The sequence below is a fragment of the Alligator sinensis genome, unplaced genomic scaffold (assembly GCF_000455745.1).
Source record: "Alligator sinensis unplaced genomic scaffold, ASM45574v1 scaffold612_2, whole genome shotgun sequence".
Lineage (NCBI taxonomy): Eukaryota > Metazoa > Chordata > Crocodylia > Alligatoridae > Alligator > Alligator sinensis.
In genome coordinates, this window is record NW_005842085.1 from 1,512,369 (window position 1) to 1,534,825 (window position 22,457).

Consider the following 22,457-nt stretch of genomic DNA (forward strand, 5'->3'; position numbering starts at 1 on the left):
CAGGCCATGAGCTGGGGTGACAGAGTGATGTCTGGGTGAACTGTTTGGGGCCCCATTTGGTGATGGTTTGCCAGGCATTTAAAGCTGGTAAAAAATAGGAATAATTGGAGATGAGAAAGGTACAGCTCAGCCGTGACAGTGAAGAGAACATAGAAATGTATGCAAGTGGCTCACCATGACTTGAAAGAGTTGGCACTGAGACGTACTGTGCACAATGGGCATTACCATACATCTTATTCAAATGGACTGCACTGACCTAAGCATCTTGACCTTTCTGGCTAGGATCAAATGTAGGATTTTTGGCACTGAAGAAATGATGTTATGACTGGCTCTGGCCCTTCTGGTGTTGGCTGGGTATTGCAGTACCTCAAAGCCCAGTGCCAGTTCCCTGAGGATGGAACATCCACCCATTTTTTAAGGGCCGTACACAAAAAGGGTTCCCACTAAAATGGTTTTCCCATTACGGGCCATGTGTTTTACAGTTACTCAGTGTTGACTGCATTTAATCAACTTCAAAGTTAGTTTCCATTGCTGAGCACATGCTGCTTTTGCATGCTAACCTGATAGACAATGTATTTAAATCAGTGGGCAGTGTGACATGCAAATGTAATACAATAAAATCTTGTCTGGTATTTGAGTAAAGACAGCCCATTGCCTTTAACTACATGGTTCTCCAACATACTTTAAAAATTAATCACCATAATTACATCTAGGAAGCAACTTGCATCCAGGTTTCTTTCTTTCGAACCAGGAAGGAAGTTTAACAATCATTTAAATGAAACGCTTGATTATTCTGCGATTGGATTCACTATAATTCCCACTGTACCTTTTAGCTGTAAACTAAAAGGCATGCAATGAGAATTACCTTTAAGGGTGTTTTTGCATGCATAAATGAGTCCAGGGAAGTATAAGGCAGGTGGTGTATGGGGACAGGAGAGGGAGGAATGTGAATGATGACTCTTAATTCTTATAAAAGAACTCCTTTTGATAGATATGCATTTTTTGTTTTACTGTGAAGCTACAGTAATCCTGCAACCTACTGTCAGATATGAAACAAATGCTAGATTCAGCTTCCCCCACTGAAGGGGAAAAAACAAGAGACAGGAATGTGCTAATTTATTTTGTTCAATGTGTCATGTAGGGGATGTTTTCCTCTGTGGAACAGGGTTGTTTGTGTAGCTTCAAAATTAGGTTAGACAAACATGTACAGGGTAATTTAGACAAGGATGATCCTGCCTTGAGTAGAAGGTTGCACTAGGTGACCTCCTTAGATCCCCTCCAGCCCTACTTTTCTATCATTCTTTGTATCATCCTCATTGAATCAAGAGAGCTGCAATTGCATAGTACTATGGAAGAAGACTTACCATGCAAGTTGTCAGCAACAGCTGCAGTCAGATAGTATCTATAACCAAGATACCATTTAATATGTCAGCATAAGAAGATGGATTTTAAAAAGAAACAGTATTTACCAAACAACACTGCAGAATAGCTGCATACTACTGCATTAGGCTAAATGACCATATAAAAAGGAAGACAGCTCTTCCATGAGCTGGTTAAGATGCAGTCCAGGTTAGCAGCCACTGCATGTTTCTTGGTAGGGTATGATTGATATTTATGCAACATTCATTCTTGGCCCAGTTCATGCAAACATACCCATAGCACAAAACACAATCTCATTAACAGCGTCACTTTATAGATGCATGCTAGCTGGTAGATTGAGCAGATGCCAAAGATCAAGATAGGCACAATGATATACCGCTAGCGGAATGAAAGGGAATATCAATAATAAATTGCTGCTCATGCTATACTTATTCAGGTGACTAAGTTGTAGCCGACCTTTCAGAAGCACCAAGCTGACAAAAAAAAAAAGTTTAACTAGGTCAATTTCAGCTTGCTTGAGATCAGAGACACACTTCAGAAAAGTTCAAAGCTGTGTCACGTCATGGAACTGAGAACTTAGTTTCTTTCAAGTTTTTCTCCCTCCCCTATACCTCATTAAGAGTTAGGAGAGGAACGTGGCAGAGCAGTTGCTCTGTACTTAAATCAAATGCAGTATGTGCTAGCCTATTATATTATGCGGAAGAGAGTCACTGACATTAAAGGATATCGTCCAGAATTTTATTTTGTCAGGATACTACTTTGAAATTTAAAGTATTAAATCAGCTAAGTCAACCCTCCCCACCAAATAATTAGATTCTATAGATAGAAGATATATGTTTGTTATAATTTTCCATGCATAGAATTGAATTATCAGAGAGTCGTCTTAAAATCATCTCCCTACAGCTACAGCATGGAAAGTAGCAATAAGGGTGCACATGATGGGCACAACTGACTTCCTTGCTCCTTACTTGTCTCCACTGAAACCTACTGCATCCACTGCCCCACAGTGCCCAGCCTCTGCACCTGTCCCCCTCACCTGCTTCCCAGAGCTTCTGCCCCCCCCCTTACTGTGGCTGTTAGGTGCGGCTCCAGCTCCATTCCCTCAGGCCGGAGCTGCTGCCACCACTGCTGCATGGCCCCTAGGGAGGAGGCTATACGGGGCAGGCAGATGCTGCAGCTGACTTCTGGGCTTGACCTGGGCTCAGGGCCAGTCAGACAACAACAGCTGCTTTACCTCCCTTCCTCTGCCTTGTAGTCAAATCCAAGACAAGGGGATTCCCCCCACCCCCTCCCATGTTGAAGGGTGGGGGGAGGGCACAGGGGACAACCTTATCTTGGATTCAAGTAAATGCAGTATCTAGTTTGATCATATCTACCATTTGTTTTCATTGTCTGTATTTCATAGCAAATGGACAATTAAAAATCAGCTTCCATTTCTCCTTATTATCATATGGTTAGAGGGAACATCATTGCTGGGAAATTATATTTTCATTAAATTTTAAGCTGAGTTAAAACCCCCTCAGTTCAAATAAGAAATGCAGTGTTGATCCTAAACATCTTGACATCATTCTGTAAAAATATGAAATATTAGCATTGCATCATTTTAATTTAAACAGTATTAAATATTAATGGAACTCACATAAGACAGTGTACTTGTTCTAATTCCTATCACTATCATTCAAAACTATACATGAATTTCTCTTTGGTAAAATACATGCACATTTTATAATGGCCAAATCTCAGTTGCACTCAACTGGAAGTTAGTTTCATAAGCGTTAGTATACTAATAGGAGGACAAAACAGTCATTTATACAAGTTTTATATAATTAAAGCAAAACTACTGTCACAGGATCAACGTATCCTGTCTTGAAAATAAATGCTACTGGCTTGCCTTAGCATTTATCAAACCACAGGATATCATTAAGCTACAATAACCTTTTAGGCCACTGGTATTCACTCTTAAATGTCTGCAGTTTGTATACCAATAACTCCCACAGAAAATTCACGTCTTTAAAGACTGCTCTTTTCATGGATCTGCTAAAACGATATTAAAATTGTATGGACTCCTCCAGCCAACACATCAATTGATACTAACCACATTGTTACCTTTAAATTCCAATTCAAAGTAGTACAATTCAAGGAAGTGCCACACAACACTTCTAAAGCAAAATTCTTCAGGCTACATATTTTAAGTTATGATAAGATTTGTCACAGTAGAATGACACACTTAAATATCCCTTCAGTAAAAGGAGCCCACTGGTGGCAGGGAAAATAACCAGTGCAGCTGCCTTAATGTGAAATAATTAAAAAAAGAATTCACCCTAATTGCATTTGACAACTGTTGAATATTCTGCAATGAAAAGGCGCTCAGTTTGGCAAATATGACAGGAACGTACCATAAAGAGTGCTGTAATTCAATAAACCCAGTATTTCCTAAACTGTGGGATGTGTGCAAATCCCCTCCCCCATGTACTTGGGCAAATCACAACCACAATAGGCAGTGCCACTGTAGTGAAGTCAGGTATTTTCATGTCCCCCTAGCTCAGCCACCACCACCATTGGTTCCTCTTGCTACCAATTTCCCTGATACTGATTACAGCAACCAATGGCAGCAGGAGAAACTGGTGGTGAGGGAAGCAGTAGTTGAAGTGGGGAGAGCATGAGATTGCCCAACTTTACTATGTTGGGGCATATACCCACAAGGTTCAGGAAACACTGAATTAACTTAATCACTTTTAAAATGGTGAACCAACTTTGTGTTACATTAATACTTCACTAACATTAAAATTATTGCCCATTCCATGAGAAATTGCGTGTAGAGGTCAGTGGTATCAACTGATCATTTCTAGATTAAACACATTATCATTTAAGGGACTGCATGACTTGGGTCATTGAATTTAAATTGAGTCAGCAAAGACTGGGGGTAGGTTTAAATACTTTTGTGCCACATCTCTGAGCACTGCTACCTAGATAAGATGCAGACCCCCTATACCATGCATGGGGGAAAAGGTACTTGAGAAGGATAGATCCCTGCAGGCTTTTAAGAATCCCCAAGGCAAGCATGCTGGTCAGAAAGTTGCTTGGTCAGACAGCCCACTCTTCTCCAGCACTTGGGTGCTTCAGCTTCTGACTACTGGGAGGCTTCTATCTACCCAGGAATCGTAAGCTTTTGTAACCTCTTTCAAAAACACAGAGCAAGAACACCCTCCATTTTATTTAATAGCTTAATCATTACAGCAGTTCCCCATGATGAAGACAACCATGGTTCAAATCATTTCCCCTGCTTGAGAGTTTCAACCAGCTTGAAGGCTCTGCTTTACCAGACTGCAGACCAATGATCCTCAATGAGAGTGTCAGCAGATCCTTTGAAGGGTGCCACAAGGTATGAGGAGGTAAGTAGATAACAGATTCAGGCTCGTTCCTGTCTGGCTAATCCCCGACCCCAATGCCTGGATGCCTCAAAAAGGAGGTAGAGTACTGTAGCATAACTTTTTGATATTGGGTGCCACACAATTAACAACTGTTATGGAAGGGTGCCTTGAGTCAAACCCCACCCCCCCAAAAACCAAAAAAAAAGGGTACCTTAAATCCAAAAAGGTTGAGAATCACTGCCATAGACTGTCTGGAGATGGGGGGGGAGGGAGGGGGGCAAAGAGGGAAAGCAGAAAGTGCCCTCTGGACTTCCAATTCAGACTGTTCCACTGTATAAGGAAAAAAAATCATTGAGCCAGAGACAGAAAAAGGGCAAAGTGACTCAAAGATACTCATAGGTGAAGTAGAAGACATGTGCATCTCCAAGGACTCTTTGCATATTCCATATAATCACCGCTTAAATGTAAAAACAGACTTTGCAACAGTTATCAAGGTGCTTTTAAGTATTGCAGAAGTAGAACTTCAGATACCTGGGACATTTTAAAAGGAACTCCCTCCCTCTCCCCAAAAAGGTCCCTATGGAGTCCAGATACCTTTAGGAGTAAAGCAGCAAATGAGCTTAGGTTTTTAGACACAGCTCTCTAGGGCCTGGACACAGCTCTAGGGCTTCATCTTCTGCTGTTTGGGCAAATAACTATTTACCTTAATATTTGCATGATCAAGTCATGAAGTGGGTAGTAAGAACTGGGAAGAAGGAAAGTGTTTCATTCCAATTCCCATCTGGTATGCCCACAGTAGCAACATTCAAACTTATGGGGAAACTCACACCAGTGAACAGTTTTGAAAAGTGAATTATTATTGCATTTTCCTATGAAGAGGCTACTCATAAGATACAGGAGCAGGATAAGGTTAGACAGAGTATGGGGAATCTGCATAGAGAAAACTGTGCCTATTCTATAAACAACCCAGATTGCCACCACTGTCAGAATCCATCTGGCACCCAATTTATGACTACATTTGCTTAACACATTTCTTGGAACTGTCCTCTTAAAAGTGCCCTAAAACAAAAGGGCAGAGATACTGACACCAAACAGCTGTAATTAAGTCAGTTTGTTGCTATCTTGGATAACTTCAAAATCTCCAGATACATAATTAAGGAAGCAGTTCTGTCAAGGTTTTTAATTGTAGGGTATTCGCTCTTCACTTTTCCACTTGGTTTAATGTTATAAAAATCTTCAAATTAGAGCTGATCAACTAAGAGTCCAAATTGTCTTTATATAAATTATATAAAGACCTTTGAAACATTTGAGTAATTTTCTCTTTTTAAACTAAGATATAAACAACAAGCTAAATTCTTATCCAAATTCAATTTCTTTTTTGGAAGAATAGACTTTTTCCTCCGGCCCAAGTTAACTACAATTTTTTTTAAACAAGTCAAGTAATTTGCAAACTACTTCTTGGCTTTCAGAGCTAAACTGTTATCAGAATTTAACATGGCGTCTCATACTCATGTGGATGCAAGTCTATCAGGACAAAAAAAAAAAAATATCAAAGAAGGATTCCCATTTACCTATTCCAAAGTAATTTATTCTCCAATTGCTACCCACACATTCCTCAGCCACTGCTAGGACAGACCTCCTCCACACCTCAGGCTTACATACATAACAGATAATACAAAGACCGGCATAATGAAATAATATTGTAAAATACTGAGACTAGTTTTGTTCCATGGCATTTAAAAATTGTTTTAAAAAAGGTGTGTTTTCAGAAAATATATTTTTACAAGACAATCTATCAACCTGAGTAGCAAAAGACCGTTATTTACTTATTCTGGCATCTGGTTTGATGATTACTGACATTATTTATTCTGCATACCAAATTTAAGTTAATATGTCTGAACTGATGAAGACTCATTAATTCTCCAGCCAGTTTAGCTTTGGATAAATTTGTTTACCTACTGTCATGATAGCAGCCCATCACAAGAATCATTTACTCACCTACAAAAGGCTAAAATGAATTCAGGTATCAAACCAAAACAGTCAGATCACATTCAACAAACTATTTAAATCATTTCTCTAGAATGAAAATCTAGTGCTGATAAGTAATATACAAGCTTTAGGGCAGTATAATAAATTGAACTGATCGATACAGATTACATAAGCAAAACTTATCCAACCATTGCAACAGAAGTTATATAAATAAACAGAAGAGGTCCATAAAGTTCCAAACTTCACAAACAGACTTCAACTACTATTTTATAATTTTTTTTTTTTTTTTAAATAATGTACACACCAGATTGCCAACCATTTGCAAGTATATCACATTAGGTCCAATATAATTGAAACAAAGGTTAGCTTTCCTTTTTCTCCACAAAATCATTAGGAATATGCCAATAAGAAACAAATTCAATTTCATTTTTAACAAAGGAAGAAAGGTTGGGTATTTCTGTTGGGTGTGGTACAGATTGTAAAAAATATATGGTACATTATTCACAGAGTTAAGAAAACACAAACCAGTTATCAGAAGTTTATCAATAAAAGTTTAATGTCAACTTACTTATAAAAATGAAAAAAAATATTTTTAACATACACCATACAACTGAGCAACCTGGCCCTACTGACTAGTAACTACAGGAAGGCATTTAAAGTGATGGTGGTGTCGAAAACAAAGGCTAACTCCAAAGATGTATGCTGCTTAAAAAAACAAAACAAAAAGTCTTATTTGCAGGAAGCTAGATGCTTGGCCTAGTTCTTAAAGCTAATTACAAAATCCGCTTTCATACTGGTCCAGATGTCTTGAGTTTCTTCTTCTAACAGAACTGTCAAAAGAAAAGAAATATTTTATGAGATATCTGTATACAGCTTATTTCTAGCTCTTATTTCTAGCGAGAAAGACGGAGCCACTGTGCTTTAAGATGTGGTAATTACCAGTCTGAACATCTACTTGCATCCTTACCACCTTCTCTCATCCAAGCACCTCTATAGGGATTGCTAAATTTCTCTGATCACAGCGAATGAATGGGAAAGCTGATCTGAACTAAAAACAGCCATGGTCTTATTCTAAAAAAATAATTCTAAAACTTGGCAGATGCTAGATACCCTGAAGTGTAGGTCTGACCCACAATGTTGTTACTTTTTGACTGTTTTCACTTTAAAATTTTACTAAGGGAACAGCACCCTGAAACTTTCTTTTGCTGACATGTTTTGAAAACGGAAACCAACCATGCTTCTTGGGAGCTAAAACAGTCTAATTAAGAGGCAAGAAAAAAAATGCACTCTTGATATGCTTGATGCGTTATCACACTGCAGAATGAAGTAGAGAAAAATCATTATCCTTCATTTCAGGTTCCCTCCCCCTTGCCCCTTTCCCCTCCCACACACTATTGTGAAAATAAAGAGCTTCCTGTTTCTTTTACTTAAAATCAAGCTCTCTTTTGAACCCCTCTGTTCTGTCTCACCAGAGACCAGGAGCAAGTGGTCCTTGCTGCTCCTTCTGGAAGGCAGAATGCAGTAAAGGGCTAGGTTTTCCTATAGCTTGGGAGATTAAAGGGGACTAGAACATCTCTTCTGCAGGTGCTGCTGCTGCTACTGAGAAACCTAAGAGCTCCACACAGCTTCTAGTTCAGCAATGTGCACGCATCCTACTGTTTCTACTTTTAGAAGACACTTGCATGATCCCTCTCCTGCTGTCACAGCCTATTTCCATTTTTTTTATCTATCATCACAATGCTCCATGAGGTAGGAAAGCACTATTATTTCTATTATGCAAGTGGAAAATTAAGGCAAAGGGAGAATGACTTGCTTAAAGGTCATACAGCATATAAATGAACCTCTCCCAAGATCCAAGCTAGTATCCTAACCATTCACCCTTTCTTTTCGTATATTATCCACAGCAAGTAGTCATACTAGAAACCAGAGGATGTTCCTCAAATATTTTTCTAGCTTAAAGGTATTCAGCAATATTCATTTACAAATTCTCAAAACCATGTAAAAAAAATAGCAAAAATTAATAACAACTCAAACACTGTTTACCAAAAAAATCAGAAAAAAGTAAACTAGAAATTTGTCTACTAGAGAATACACATAAAAGTGTACAGCCTCACCTTCCATCTGTTTCCACATTCATTACAGACAACAAATGTTGTCATCGGTTCATCAGCGCTACGTGTTTGAACCTACGTAAAATGGGTAAAAAAAAAGGGAACATTTTGAACAGATTCATGGTGATATTACTTTACTACTGCTGGATGCAAAGTTCTTGTCCCAATCTATAACATAGTTCAAAGATTTATTCACACTACTTATTATATTACAATCCAGTTTTACAAGACACAGTTTACAGACATTGTGCATTATAATACCCATATTAGCAATTAAGTTTTGCAGGTGTTTTTTTGTTTTGTTTTTTAGTTTTTCCCCCAGAAGTATAACTGCACAGTTTTAGAAAATTGCAGTTTTATTTTTCTCTCTTTCTACCCCCTCTCCCCCCCACCCATGATAAAATGGCCTAAAAATATCAGGATTTAGACAAGTTTTTACATCAAAACACCTTAGAGATACTTTATTAATAACTTCATAAATCAAAAACTATGCTCTGTTGCATTCGTGAAATCAACATAAGCTTTATATTTCTGCACATTACCCCCTACTAAAATTAGCGCAATTTTCATGTACAGAAGGTTTATAAAACAGGTTCTATGTTAATAAACCTGCAATTAAATACTAACGTTCAAAATTTTTCTTCATATAAGATATGCTACCACCAGACAGAAAGAGCATTTAAACACAATGTAAACACTGGCTATATTGGCTAATCTCCATCCATCATAATAATCTTTAAAAAAATTAGCGAAAAAACCCAGCATTACTCCAATGGAAAATTATGATTAAAAAAAAAAAAAAAAAAAAAAAAATCAGCAGTTTTTATTACATTCTCTGCTTGAATACCGCATTAGATAACTTCATTGTCCTCAATGCCTGTTGCCAAAGTCATAGTATCAAAAGATGCAATGTTAAGCACAGCTCTTAAACTTTATCCATGTATGTACCAGATTTCTTGAGATTTTATCACCACGTTAAAACTGAGATAAAGACAACGTAACAAGATGAGTATTTCCTCCACAAAAGCAGATCTGTAACTAGAAATTCTACACTACATACTTATTTTTAATTAATTATAAAGCTTTCTAGTTAACTAATATTATTGTGCTAATTTCCTTTAGCCTAAATTGGAACCAAAAAACATTTAAAAGTAACTCAAGTAAAGTGTACTATAATAAAATCATCATCTCCTTCAGCTCTCATACTATACATCTGATATAACAATAACTGTTAAATACGAGAAGATTTCCTTAAAATGTAGGCTCATCCTTGACAAAAAGGGAGACGCCTCAATTATTACAAACCTGTGTGTAAGTACAATTCTTCTTTTTACACTTGCCACATGTGAACAAGTCAGTCTGGGTGCCTCCAGTCTTAGCCATCTGGTGTTCTCGGATAGCTTCTTTGGTCAGATTTTTACGCATCTCTTTAAGTTCATCACTTGCCATTTCCTGATAGGAAAAAAAAAGACTGTCTGTTATAACTTTTTCAATCTATTGTTGGGGTTTTTCTTACAATGTTAATGAATTATTGATAGCATCAGCAATTCAGAATATCTCAAACTAAATATAGTTAATTTTGAAAGTATATGATCATACTGACCATTCAATTTTGCTTTAAAAATTCATTAATATCCTATCAAGCAGCCAAGTCATTATAAGAACTTCATATCTTATACTTTGGCTAAACAAACCAGGGTAAGCTTCAAATGCAGCTATTAAAATTTTATAATCTTTTGCCAAAGAAACTGTACAAACTTATGTCTCTTCACTCCTTTAGCGTCCTGTATAATCAGAAAGTTACCTTCAAAGTTAAAAAAAAGTTACACGAAAATGCATCTTTGAACAGTGATAATTGAGAAAGGTGATAGACACAGCATAAAGGAGAAAAGACAAGCATTGGGAGCAAAATAGAAGGTGTTCTCTCTAGGTCAAAGCCTCATATCATTTCCTGGCAGGAATAAAGAAGATAGAGTTATCATGTGTAAAGTGTAAATTTACAAAGCCAAAAATAGCATAACCAAAGCTGGATGGGCTTTTCTTCCCCCCTTTTTTTTTAAAATCATGAAACAACAGCATAAAGGTTTTCTGCAGGTCCAAACCAATACTCAGTGTCTGCAAAGCTCTTACTTAATCCGAGAACAAAATATTGTCTCATAATGCAAAATGAAACCTCGTACTTGTAGCTCACAAATTGAAGTTCAGCCTAGCATGGCAGCAATACAAAAAAAAAATTTAAAAAAATCTCAGGCTTGTACATTAACCTGCATGACAATTTTGGATTTCAGATTAACTCAATTTCTAAAGATGCACCAAAACTTGACAAGGCATAGAAGGGGCATAGAGAATAAACTGCCCTACAAATCAAGACTAACACAGCCAAGACGCATGCTGTATCTGTTGCACAGAATAAAGAAACCAGAACTTTAGTTTCTATTGCTAATGGCCAGCACCATTCCTCAGTACTAAATATGACATTGGAATTCCCCAATATTTTATTCCAGCAGATTCTATTCTCATCCTCATTCAAAGCACAGGGACTAGGTTGGCAATAACAGTTAATTTTGTTTTATTTTTTTAAGATAATCTTTATCACCCGTAGCTATGTCATGGATTGAGCAAGAACTTGATACCTTGATGCAAAGCTTAAAACGTATATATCTTAATATATAAAATGCCACAGAGTCATTTCAATCTCTAAATCCTATAAAAAGGCTATTTTGGGGAATCTGGTTATGATTCCAAAAAAAGGTTGGCAATTTTTAAATTCAGGACTGAAGTGAAACGGATCTCCATATGGGATCTCTCTCCAGATATTTTGTTTTAATAGGAAATTTTAATTACATAATATAATATATAAAAGATAGACAAACGGCACTTTACAAAACACTTAATATAAAATAATACACCCAAGTAAGAGATGTAAATACTCAATTTGCAGAAAACTCAATACATTTACCTCAAGCCTTACAAGACTACAGTAAATATTTTTACATAACCAACTCATTCAATTAACTTGCTCGATTTTTTCCTAATCTACATGAATTATTTTAATTTTCATTTACCTACTCAGTTGCTTCATACTTTTGTATATTGTGCACACAAGAAAAAGTATTCCTATCTTCCCCTCAATGCTAATGAATGTTATCAGTGTACTTGCATGGTTCCTAACATTTCATTTAATATAAATCATGGAGAGGAGATTAATATTAATATCAACAGATCTTTAGCCACTCAAGTCAAATTCTTTTCAGTTCAAGAAATTAATTTAAAATCCAAACGGAGTCCCTGGAGCTTGGTAGAGCTGCCGACTAAACTGCAGAAAATCCCAAGTGGCAAAGGAATGACTTGGCAGATCAGGGTCAGTATCAGGACTCCACCGTGCCTCCCCTGCACACCTTCTAGGCAACATGTCCCAGCACCACCCCCTAGAATTTGAAGGGTACATGTTGAAATTAAAAAAAAGTTTAGTATATCCAGTTTCTGTGCATGCCCCCTGGAGCACCTGCACATTTGAACTGCCTTTAAATGCATATTCTAACTGCCTTTTCCCTTACGTATGCATTATAGTTTTAAGAATTAGCCTGTTATCCCTCTGTGAGCTATACTTTCAGTAGAATATAACTCCAATTATACAAGAGCCCTATGCTCACTTTTGGTTACTTCTTGACCAGCTTTTACATTTCATACAAGCCTTACAAAACTTACAGAAATGTTCAATCACATAAAAGAGTAATCTTTGCTTACCTCAGCTGTCATTTTTGCAAACATGTCTGGAGGTATATTTCCACATAAGACATTTTTTCTTAGATTAGGATTCTTCGGATCCTTGAGATTTGCTATCCTACTTCGTACCCTATTTTTGTATTTCATGTCAGTGTTGTTTAATTCTTGAAATATAGGTGCTTTGGACTTAAGGAACATAGCATTAGCAAGTAAAACAGGGCACATCTACATGAGACGCTCCAGTGCCATAGCAACACATTACGGCGACATAGCACCGGTGGGCGCAAACCGTGAAACCACAGCTACATTGCCATAACAATGCGCTCCCTCAATAGTGTTGCTATGGTGACGTAACAGCTTAAAAAAAGCGTGCACCACCGACAGCGCAGTACAGGCTGTTACTGTGCCACCATTTAGTACTTCCAGTGCTGTAGGGGCACGTGTAGACATGCCCACAGAGAACAAAATACGTTACTTTATTGCTTCACTTACCTCTGCCCAAAAAGTTTACATTTGTTGATTTGTTCCTCTAACTGCTGACGGAGCTTGAAATGACTATACTAATTTCTCTGTTCAACACAGACCAAGATTATCAAGACAGTAAGAAAATTTTGTTGAGCATCTAGTGACTGCAATGTGATCTCTTTGATCTCCCCCTCTAAAGATCCTTTATTAGGCTTCTGGAAACCTCCAATAAATAAAAAGCCAGAACCCTGAATTCTGCTGAGAGGTTGAATTAATTTTAAATTAATGCTGCATTTGATAACTGAGCACTAAAACTACCACAACAGAATTTTAAAATTTAAATGAAGCTTCCAAAAGTTTTCAATGCAAGCACTATACTCCTTTCACAAGTCAGGCTTTAATTATAAAAGGTACATCAGCAAGACAGTCGGGTAGATTAGATTATTGCTATCTGTATAGTATTTGCTCTGCTGACAGAGTGAAGTTATTAAAGTAAAAATAGGATTAAACACCTCGATATTCGCATGATTTTTCACAGTAAAACCTCAGCCAAAATTATGGGAACATACAAGTGCCTAAAATTATATCTGCCTCTGGTGCTGCTAGTAGCAGGATTAAAAATACCAACTGTAAGAATTTACATAATTTGTTGTTTGTACATGATTTAAACTGCTTCATTCATGCTAAACTTCACATATCTTGGCTGAGCAGAATGAGGATGCTTTTCTTTTAAATGGAAACAACGTTTCATGGAAAACACAGCTGTAAAAAAAAAAAAAAAAAAAAAAAAAAGTGTTCTAACTCCTTCAACCAACAGTCTTGTTCTAGAGCATTTGTATTTACAGCAAAGGATATCTTCTTCAATCTGAGAACCCAGTTCTTCCTCATCAGCACCAATAGCAATGTAATCACCTGAAGAAGACACAAGTTTGAGTATTAGCCATGTTGAAAGGAGGTCATTATGCTCAAAAATCTTAACTATCCATTAACTCTGGAACAGAGCAAGTTATGCTATAAATCAGGGGTGGGCAAAATATGGCCATTTTATCCAGCCTGCAGGGCCCCTAAAAAAAAAAAAAAAAATTTAGAAAATTAGTTAACCTGCCCTGGGCTGCCTGTCATGTGGCCCTCGATGGTTTGCCGAAACTCATTAAGTGGCCCTCTGCCCGCTCCCACCACAGCAGGGCCCGCCTGGCCCCACCCCCCAGCTGGTAGCCCCAGCCGGAGTTTCTGGGCTGGAGCATGTGGCTGCCCCAGCGCAGGAAGCTCAGGTAAGGTGGGGGGGACCCCAGGCAAGGAAGGAATGTTTGGGAGGGGGGGAGCACCTCCCCACCCCACACCTGTTGCCCCACGCTGCAGCTGCTTGCAGCCTGCATGGGGCTGCCTGTGCCTGCTCCAGACAGCCCCACACGGGCTGCAAGCGCCTGTGACATGGGGCACCGGGTGTAGGGCGGGGAGGGGCTGCTGCCCCCCCCCCCAGCTTTTCCCTGGGCTCCTTCCCTGCGTGGAGAAAAGTGGCCCTGCGCCCACCCCATGCCCCGCACTGCAGCCACCTGCAACCCACATGAGGCTGCCTGTGCATTCTCCAGGCAACTCTGCACAGGCTGTAAGCGCCTGCAGCAGGGAGCACCAGCCATGGGGGGGACCCCAGGCAAGGAAGGAATGTTTGGGAGGGGGGGAGCACCTCCCCACCCCACACCTGTTGCCCCACGCTGCAGCTGCTTGCAGCCTGCATCCAGCCATGGGGCAGGCGAGGGGCCACTTTTCTCCACGCTCAGCACCAGCTTTTTCCCTGCTGGCGAGCAGGGGGTCGGGGCTGAGCGCTGCCCCCCCGCCTGTACTGTGGGGCTGGGGGGCACTGGGAGTGAGGGCGGGGAGCCAGCGGGAGCACAGAGCCCGCACCAGTGTCCCAAGGCCAGTGCCAGTGGGGGCCAGAGCAGGGGGGCAGGAGCATAGGGACCCAGCTGGGCTGGGCCAGCTCCCCCCTCCCTGCTGGTGCAGCCCAGCCCGGCTCCACAACCCCTGCTGGCCTATGCCCCACTCTGGGCCCCACCAGTGCTGGCCCTGGGTCACTGGTCCCAAGACGGTGACTAGGGGCACCTGTCACAGGGCAGGACTACCCATACAGCCCTTGACAGCCTGCCAAAACTGGGTAAGCAGCCCCCTGCCCAAAATAATTGCCCACCCCTGCTATAAGCACATTGAATTTTCTATTTGCTAAAAAGTAAGCAAACTGCATTTTTATGATTACAAAATTCGTTTAATGTATTACTTCGCAGAATAGAGAAGACAAAGATATCCAGATAGTAGAAAAGCACAGGCTTTCAAATCACACATTTCATCTGGAGCTAAAATATGGGTGCAAGTATTATACAAAGGACTTTTACATTATCAGTTATGCCTTGAACATTCAGTTTGACAACTGCTAATCTCTACCCTGAAAAATACTGAAACATTCTCTTTCGCTAGGTCAACATCAATACGAGTGAAAATATTCCATTCAAGGTAGTATGGATACATAGTTTGTGAAAACTTTTTGGTATGAATTCACACAGATGACACGAGGGTCAATAATTTGACTACAGAAACTGGCTTACTGGGTGTTAAAAACAGGGAAAGCAGACAAACTGAAGTTAAAGAATGCTTAAGCACACTGAAGACAGCATGCAGGTTTGGCCTGAAATGCCTCATCTCAGAAGTCTTTGAGCTAAGGTTTTAGTGAAAAAGAGAAATATTAACTGTCCTGGAACACAAGACACTCTTGCAACATTTCCTTAATTTCATCTCCAGTTGCACATTTACATGTTAAGGTACGTGGTCAGCTAGATATACAGTCACTATTCTCCCCTCTTGCTGCACAAGTAGGCAGTGATAAGCCTCTACCCCAAAATTCTGCCAAAACACAGAATAATATCTTCATTTTTCTTATAAGAAATAATTCTGTGTAATCTGTTAAAATTCCCAATAATTTTTTATAAATTTCCAAAGACATTTCTAGGTTTATGCTACACAATGTTCAGGAGTTATTTAAGTGATCTAGGATCCTTTACTGCCCCCCCTCCTCCCCCACTTCCTTTTTTTAAGCAACCATTTAATTTCCAGTTAGATGCTTTGGCTGCTTCTGAACCGAAGTCCATTTATTATAAATTCAAAGGGAATGATTAGGCATTTAGAAAAATGATCTCTTCAAACTTCATGTTATCCTGATGTTAAGAGAGAAAGAGGATAGTCTTGAGTTTCTCTAGTGAGAGAGGGATGAACTGAAAAAACTCATACTACTTGCATATAAAAAGATGAGGCTTTTCAAGAGTGTATAACTTTATGTTGCACCTTGTTCCTTTTACTTTTTTCACCAACATACACTTTTAAATAATTTTATACACAAGCTTCACCTAAATAGGGAAGCATCATGTCCAAAAATCTAGCAAAGAGTCTTTACTATGTCCTAGTTTTAATCACAAAAGCCGAAAGACAGTGCAGAAAGTTTGTTCCCATTGATACAGGGATAATTGAAATGTGAGTAAATTTTGAACTGTAATATTACAAGAGATAAAATTGCATAGTAGTTTGCATAAAGGCTGAGAGCATGAAATTGTTTGCAAGTGTCTGGAAGATGAGACTAACTGTCAGGATCTCAGGGCAATGTACACATTAAATTTAAATTAAAATGGAGATTTCTGGCAACCAGAATTTGTAATCTCAAATTGAGAGGGGGCAGAAGGGAAAGTAAAAGTTCATGCACATAGCAGTACCCTAAAAACACAAAAATATGATAGAAAAAAAAATAACATTTCTATGAAAGGGAGTCATGCAAAGCTTCAAAGCAGCAATGGCTAGAATGCATCATAAAAAATTTTGCTGTTGGACCACAGATGTCAGATACACTGCAACATAAAATGGCTCTGGCATCAGTGGCACTGAAAAGTACCTCAGTATGTTTCCAGGTTGCCAGGGTTACCGAGTTCTGCTAATTCGGAGGAACCTACACACAAACCAACTGACCTAGCTATACACGACTCAGACTGGTCTGAAACAGTCAGGAGGAAACAAAATTAAATGAATATCAGAAGTAAACTCAATATAGCTCACCTCCCGTTTTGAGAGCTGCAGCGAGCATTTCTCTACACTTCATTCGAACAGAATCTGTAGTGACTGGAGCCCGAGGATGAGAATGGATGAAGGAATTTGAGGGAGTATTAGTCTCTTCCTTCCTGCTGCTGTTGTTGCTACTGGAACTGCTAAAATGGGTCAAAAAACAGAAAGTTGGCATGACACACTTTCTCCCCAGTTTCATCCTACATCAAAAACTTTTTCATCTTGAAATCCAAATCAACAATATTCCCATAACAGAATACTTGCACAGCTACTTAGAGCAACAGATATGATTAAACTTAAAAAACCCCCAGATAAATAAAATAAACCCCAAAAGCCCTCAACATGCTTATTTCTCTGTGGCACCTAGCATTTCATCTGGAAAGTCTTAATTCTCAGTTCTCTTGACTCTTCATCAATGTGAAAACCAGTTGGTATCATGGAACACAACTTCAGCAAAAGGGACAAAGAAATACCATGCTGGGTAATATTGAGGCCATATTATATATATATATATTTTCAGTATACTGAAGGAAAAAGGAGGCAACATTGTCAACTGACAGAGCTATGTAGCCTTTTAAAGGGTTTTACTTGGGGACAGCTTGAAGATTTGCATACACTTGTCCACTTCTGCTACAGGTTGAGGGTTAAAGAGTAGGAGACGCACAGCAAGGGCACATGATAAATTTTATACATTTATTAAAATTAAAAAAGATATATTGATATATCAGACTGAAAATAAATAAGAATAATGAAGAATAAAGCAAATAGTCTAGCATCTGAAATCTATAGTATCCTAGAAATATCTTGCCCAATCTAGGTCAAGGTGAATAAACAACCAGGTACCCTCTCGACTGAGTGCTAGCTCTGGGCACCCCCTTTTATACCTTTCATTCTTAACTGCTATATATAATCACTATACTTGCCTTACACAGAACTCTAGATCCTCTCCCCACCCCTTCAAAAACAAAAAAAACAAAAAAAACCCAAAAAACAAAAAAACAAAAAAAAAAACCAAAACAACACAAACAAACAAAAAAATCAATGTTTGCTAAATTTTTCAACTTCTGATCTTAGCCTACTAGCAATCATGTCAGTAGGTTGCCATACCATCTTTCAGTTAATTCTACCATTTAAGAAATTCCAACCAGGTTTACTGTACAAGTATGTCCATTTATTTGTTACTTAAAGACATTAAAAGGAAAAAAAAGCACATGACAAAGTTAATGTTTCATTTGTCTGTTCAAAGCTTACACAGATTTTGTGGCCTTCTTACATATACAATATATTAAGAAAGCAACAGTGAAACAAAGAAAGAAAACTTGAAAGAATTACATAAAGTCTACTTGAAAAACAGATGTTTAATAAAACAACCTATTTTAACTAGAAAAGAATCATGGTAGAAAACATTTAAGAGCAAGAACACTGAGTAGACAAATCTGGAAGATGGCACTGAGTGCACCCTCGGCAAGTTTGCAAATGATCCCAAGCTGTGGGGAGCAGTAGATACAATGGAGGGTAGGGCTAGGATTCAGAGTGACCTAGACAAATTGGAGGACTGGGCGAAAAGAAATTTCATGAGGTTCAACAAGACAAGTGCAAAGTCCTGCACTTAGGACAGAACAATCCCAAGCACCAGTACAGGCTGCGGGCTGACTGGTTAGGCAGCAGCTCTGCAGAAAAGGACCTGGGGGCTACAGTGGACAATAAGCTGAATATGAGCCAACAGCATGCCCTTGTTGCCAAAAAGGCTAGCAACATACTGGTCTGCATCAGCAAATCTGGTGTTGTCAGCAAATCAAAGAAAGTGATTAATCCCCTCTATTCTGCACTGATGAGGCCACATCTGGAGTACTGCGCCCAGTTTTGCCACCCCCACCCCATTACAGAAAGGATGAGGACAAATTGGAAACAGTATAATGGAGGGCAACAACCATGGTGAGGGGGCTGGGGAACATGACTTATGAGGACAGGCTGAAGGAACTGGGCTCATTAGTCTGGAGAAGAGGAGACTGAAAAGGGATTTAATAGCAGCCTTCAACTACCTGAAGGGGGGTATGAAAGAGGATGGAGCTCAACTGTTCTCAGTGGAAGCAAATGACAGAAGCAGCAGCAACTGTCTCAAGTTGCAGTAAGAGAAGTTTAGGTTAGATATTAGGAAAAATTCTCACTAGGAGGGTAGTAAAACACTGGAAAAAGGTTACTCAGAGGTGGCAAAATCTCCATCCTTGGAGGTTTTTAAGACCCAGGTAGACGGCTTTGGTTGGGATGATCTAGTTTGGGATGGTCCTGCCTTGAACAGGGGCTTGGACTAGATCACCTCCTGAGGTCCCTTCTAACCCTAACTTTCTATGATTCTATGAGGTCTGTAAGCAGAATGCCTATTTTAACAAGAGATCAAATAGCTACCTGGCCTAGCAGCCACTAAGCTAGTGCAGTCTAAGTATGGCAACTTATTTCTGCAACTAACAGCACAAAAAGGAGGTAGGCACTGGCATCAGTTACAGTAGCCTTTGCCTCTTCAATCTAAAATGACCCAACTGACACCCATTTATAGATACGACAAGGTAAGGACATAGAAAGATTAAATATTTTGGGGAACATCTATGTAAAGGTTGAATCTTCCGGTTTAATATTAAACTAAATTTCTAGTGCCAATTCATTTTTACAGACTTCCAAGATAGCATACCTTTCTTCCCTTGCTTCAGGGCTATTCTGTGATGAGGACGCAGGCTCTTTTTTCTTTTCTTCAGAATCTTTATCAGTTGAAGGTCCATCTGCAAACATACATACCATTAAAAAACAGCAGCAGCAACAACAAAACAGTGCTTCTTTTAGAACAGAAATAGCAGGGGACTACATCTAACCCTTGCCAGTTTTATATAGTTTATTTTCACTGCAGTTAAACAAGTTCAGCCTATCAGCTGATTAGTGGGATGGGGGGAGGGGGTACTGCAGAGGGGCGGCAGTCTCCCAGACTGAAACACTCCAGGGTCTAGGTCTCTGCCAGCTGTTTTTTCAGCAGCTGTCAACTACCACTTGACAGCCTGCCCCACTCCCAGGCACAGGAGAAGACTGGCCATTAAGTAATGAACTACCCTAATGGTGGGGAAGAGGAATACGGGAGGCAGGGGGAAGCAAGGAGCAGCCCTCTAGCGCTGGCCCATGAAGCTCTCCAGACATGGGGCTGGATAAATGAATGTCTGTATGGTCCAGCTCCCAGGCTACTTTCCTCCGTGAAGAAATTTCTACTGGTACAAATGAATGTCTATATGCAGCCCAACAAACTGTTTTGAAGTTGCACGTTTTCAGTTAACCTTTCCTATCAATAATATCTTCCTAACAAAGGTGGTGTGCAATCAGCAGTAAGAATTTAAAAACCCTTTAAAGATTCATTACCAATGCAAACTCATGTTTCCCTCTATTTGTAAAATTAAATATACATTAAAAAACACCAAAGAGCTTATAAACTAAGAAGGGGGGAGGCAGGAGGGGGAGAGAGATACCAAGGAACCAGCTCTAGAACAAAATTCCAAATAGGGTATCTGAATAGGGCACCTCAATCCCTTTTTGAGTCCCCCCCCCCCCCCAAAAAAAGGGGGAATCCTGAAAAAAAAAAAAAAAAAAGAAGAATTTTCAGAAAGGTGGAGTACCCACAGATCCCACAAGGATGCCTCTTATTCAGGCATCCAAGCTTAATAATCAGTGTTATGAGTAGAAGAGCAGTGTTCTCTCTATTTTTTAAGACACATACAGTTAAATTTATAGAAACAAGGAAATAAATGTAAAGAATCAAGAGATTTAAATATTTAGCCAATCAAAAAAAAAATGTAGTTAAAACTCACCAACCTGAATAAAGGCAAGAGAATGGAAACAATTATTCAAATGCCATAGATGCGGTATTCGAGCTGATGGCATTTAACAACATAAAGGTGTTAAAAAAACTGAGGACCAAGATAATCAACGTATCTTTACACTTAACATATGACAAAAAGAAAGCCAACAGAATTGGCAAACATCATATTGCACTAAGTAATTCCCATTTTTCTACATCACACTGAATTCTTAATTAAAAGGAAGGGATGCAGAAAAAACTCATTTTCCATAATGATGCATAAGATTTATAAGCAGCCAAGTAAATGCCAAGAAAGTCTGTGATAAACACCAAACCAGAACTGTTGGAAGGAAAAAAAAATACCTGTTCTATTGGAGAAATCTATGAATGTGGACCTAGCAAAAACTTGTATTTACTTGAATCTAAGACTGCCCTGAATTTAAAACGTATGAATTTTATATGTATGACCCCCCCGCCCCGTAAGATCCTATACATGGAAAAATGTATGAATTGGTTATAATTTTCTGTGTACAGAATCTAACTTTTGGGAGGGTCAGCTTTAATTCTTCCCCCCCACTGCTGCAAGGGGGCAAATGGTGTTAGGAGGATCAAGCAGCTTGCATCTGTTCTGCAGCCTCTGCTCCCCACGCTGGCAGGCTATGTCCCCATTCTAGCCTGAGGCACTGAGTATGGCCCATGCCCAGCCTACAGAGCAGCCACGTGTAGAAAAGGAAGTGCAGGGGGGAGAGGGGCAAGTGGGAAAGCAAAGGGTATGTGGCAGGAGGAAGGAGCTGCAGGGGAAAGATGGAAGGGTTCAGAGGCAGCAGGGGGGCGCAGGGAGCAGCTGCAGCTATGGCCCCAACCCTGGGTAGGGACTGGAGCCCAAGTTACAGCAGCTGCCTCTGAACCCTGCCCCTACTGCCCTCATACTTAATTCTAAGAGGGTCCCCCCAAATCCTCATTTCGGAATCAAGTAAATATGGTAAGTTAGATAGCATGAAACATCTAAATAGCAAGTTAGGAATTTGAAAAAGTAGGCAAATTATGTAGGGAAGCCCTTCCTCTTTCTATGAAGTATGACACTAAAATTTCTGACTTGTGTGAATCTTGGTTATTCCACTGACTGAGACAGATAAAGTAAAACCAAAACTGGAAAATCTGGGAAAATTCCTTGTTTAATGATCTCTGTGGAGTAAACAAATTTCAGAGGTTTGAAAAAGAAAGGTTACATTTTAGGAGCAGCCTAACCCTGAGAGTAAGGGTTTAAAAAATCCCAAGAATAAACTAATGTTTTAGTTTCAACTTCTCCACACCTCAACAGGTTCCAATGCAGAAGAAAAACAGAGCTGATAACAATTAGAGCAAAAACTAAAAGAGAGAAAATTTTACTTTTAGCTTCCCCTTCCCCCACCCTGCCTCCAAGAGGAAGACATTTCTATGAAGCCAATTATATTCATTATGAGACAAGGGGGGGGGGGGGAAACAAAG

At 39.3% G+C, this 22,457-nt stretch overlaps 1 protein-coding gene across 2 annotated transcripts in view; it reads right to left on the minus strand.

Annotated features, from left to right (window-relative positions):
• Window positions 1–6,317: 6,317 nt before the first annotated feature.
• TCEA1 (transcription elongation factor A1) overlaps window positions 6,318–22,457 on the minus strand; it is a 40,518-nt gene continuing 24,378 nt past the window's right edge. For both annotated transcript variants that reach the window (XM_006023863.3, XM_025204504.1), the window contains 7 exons: window positions 19,824–19,911; window positions 17,132–17,280; window positions 13,898–13,954; window positions 12,599–12,753; window positions 10,157–10,303; window positions 8,855–8,926; window positions 6,318–7,570 (listed from right to left, as the gene is read on the minus strand). In XM_006023863.3, coding sequence (XP_006023925.1) covers window positions 7,562–7,570; window positions 8,855–8,926; window positions 10,157–10,303; window positions 12,599–12,753; window positions 13,898–13,954; window positions 17,132–17,280; window positions 19,824–19,911 — 677 coding nt within the window. In that variant the 3' untranslated portion in view covers window positions 6,318–7,561. The remainder of the gene's footprint in view (window positions 7,571–8,854; window positions 8,927–10,156; window positions 10,304–12,598; window positions 12,754–13,897; window positions 13,955–17,131; window positions 17,281–19,823; window positions 19,912–22,457) is intronic.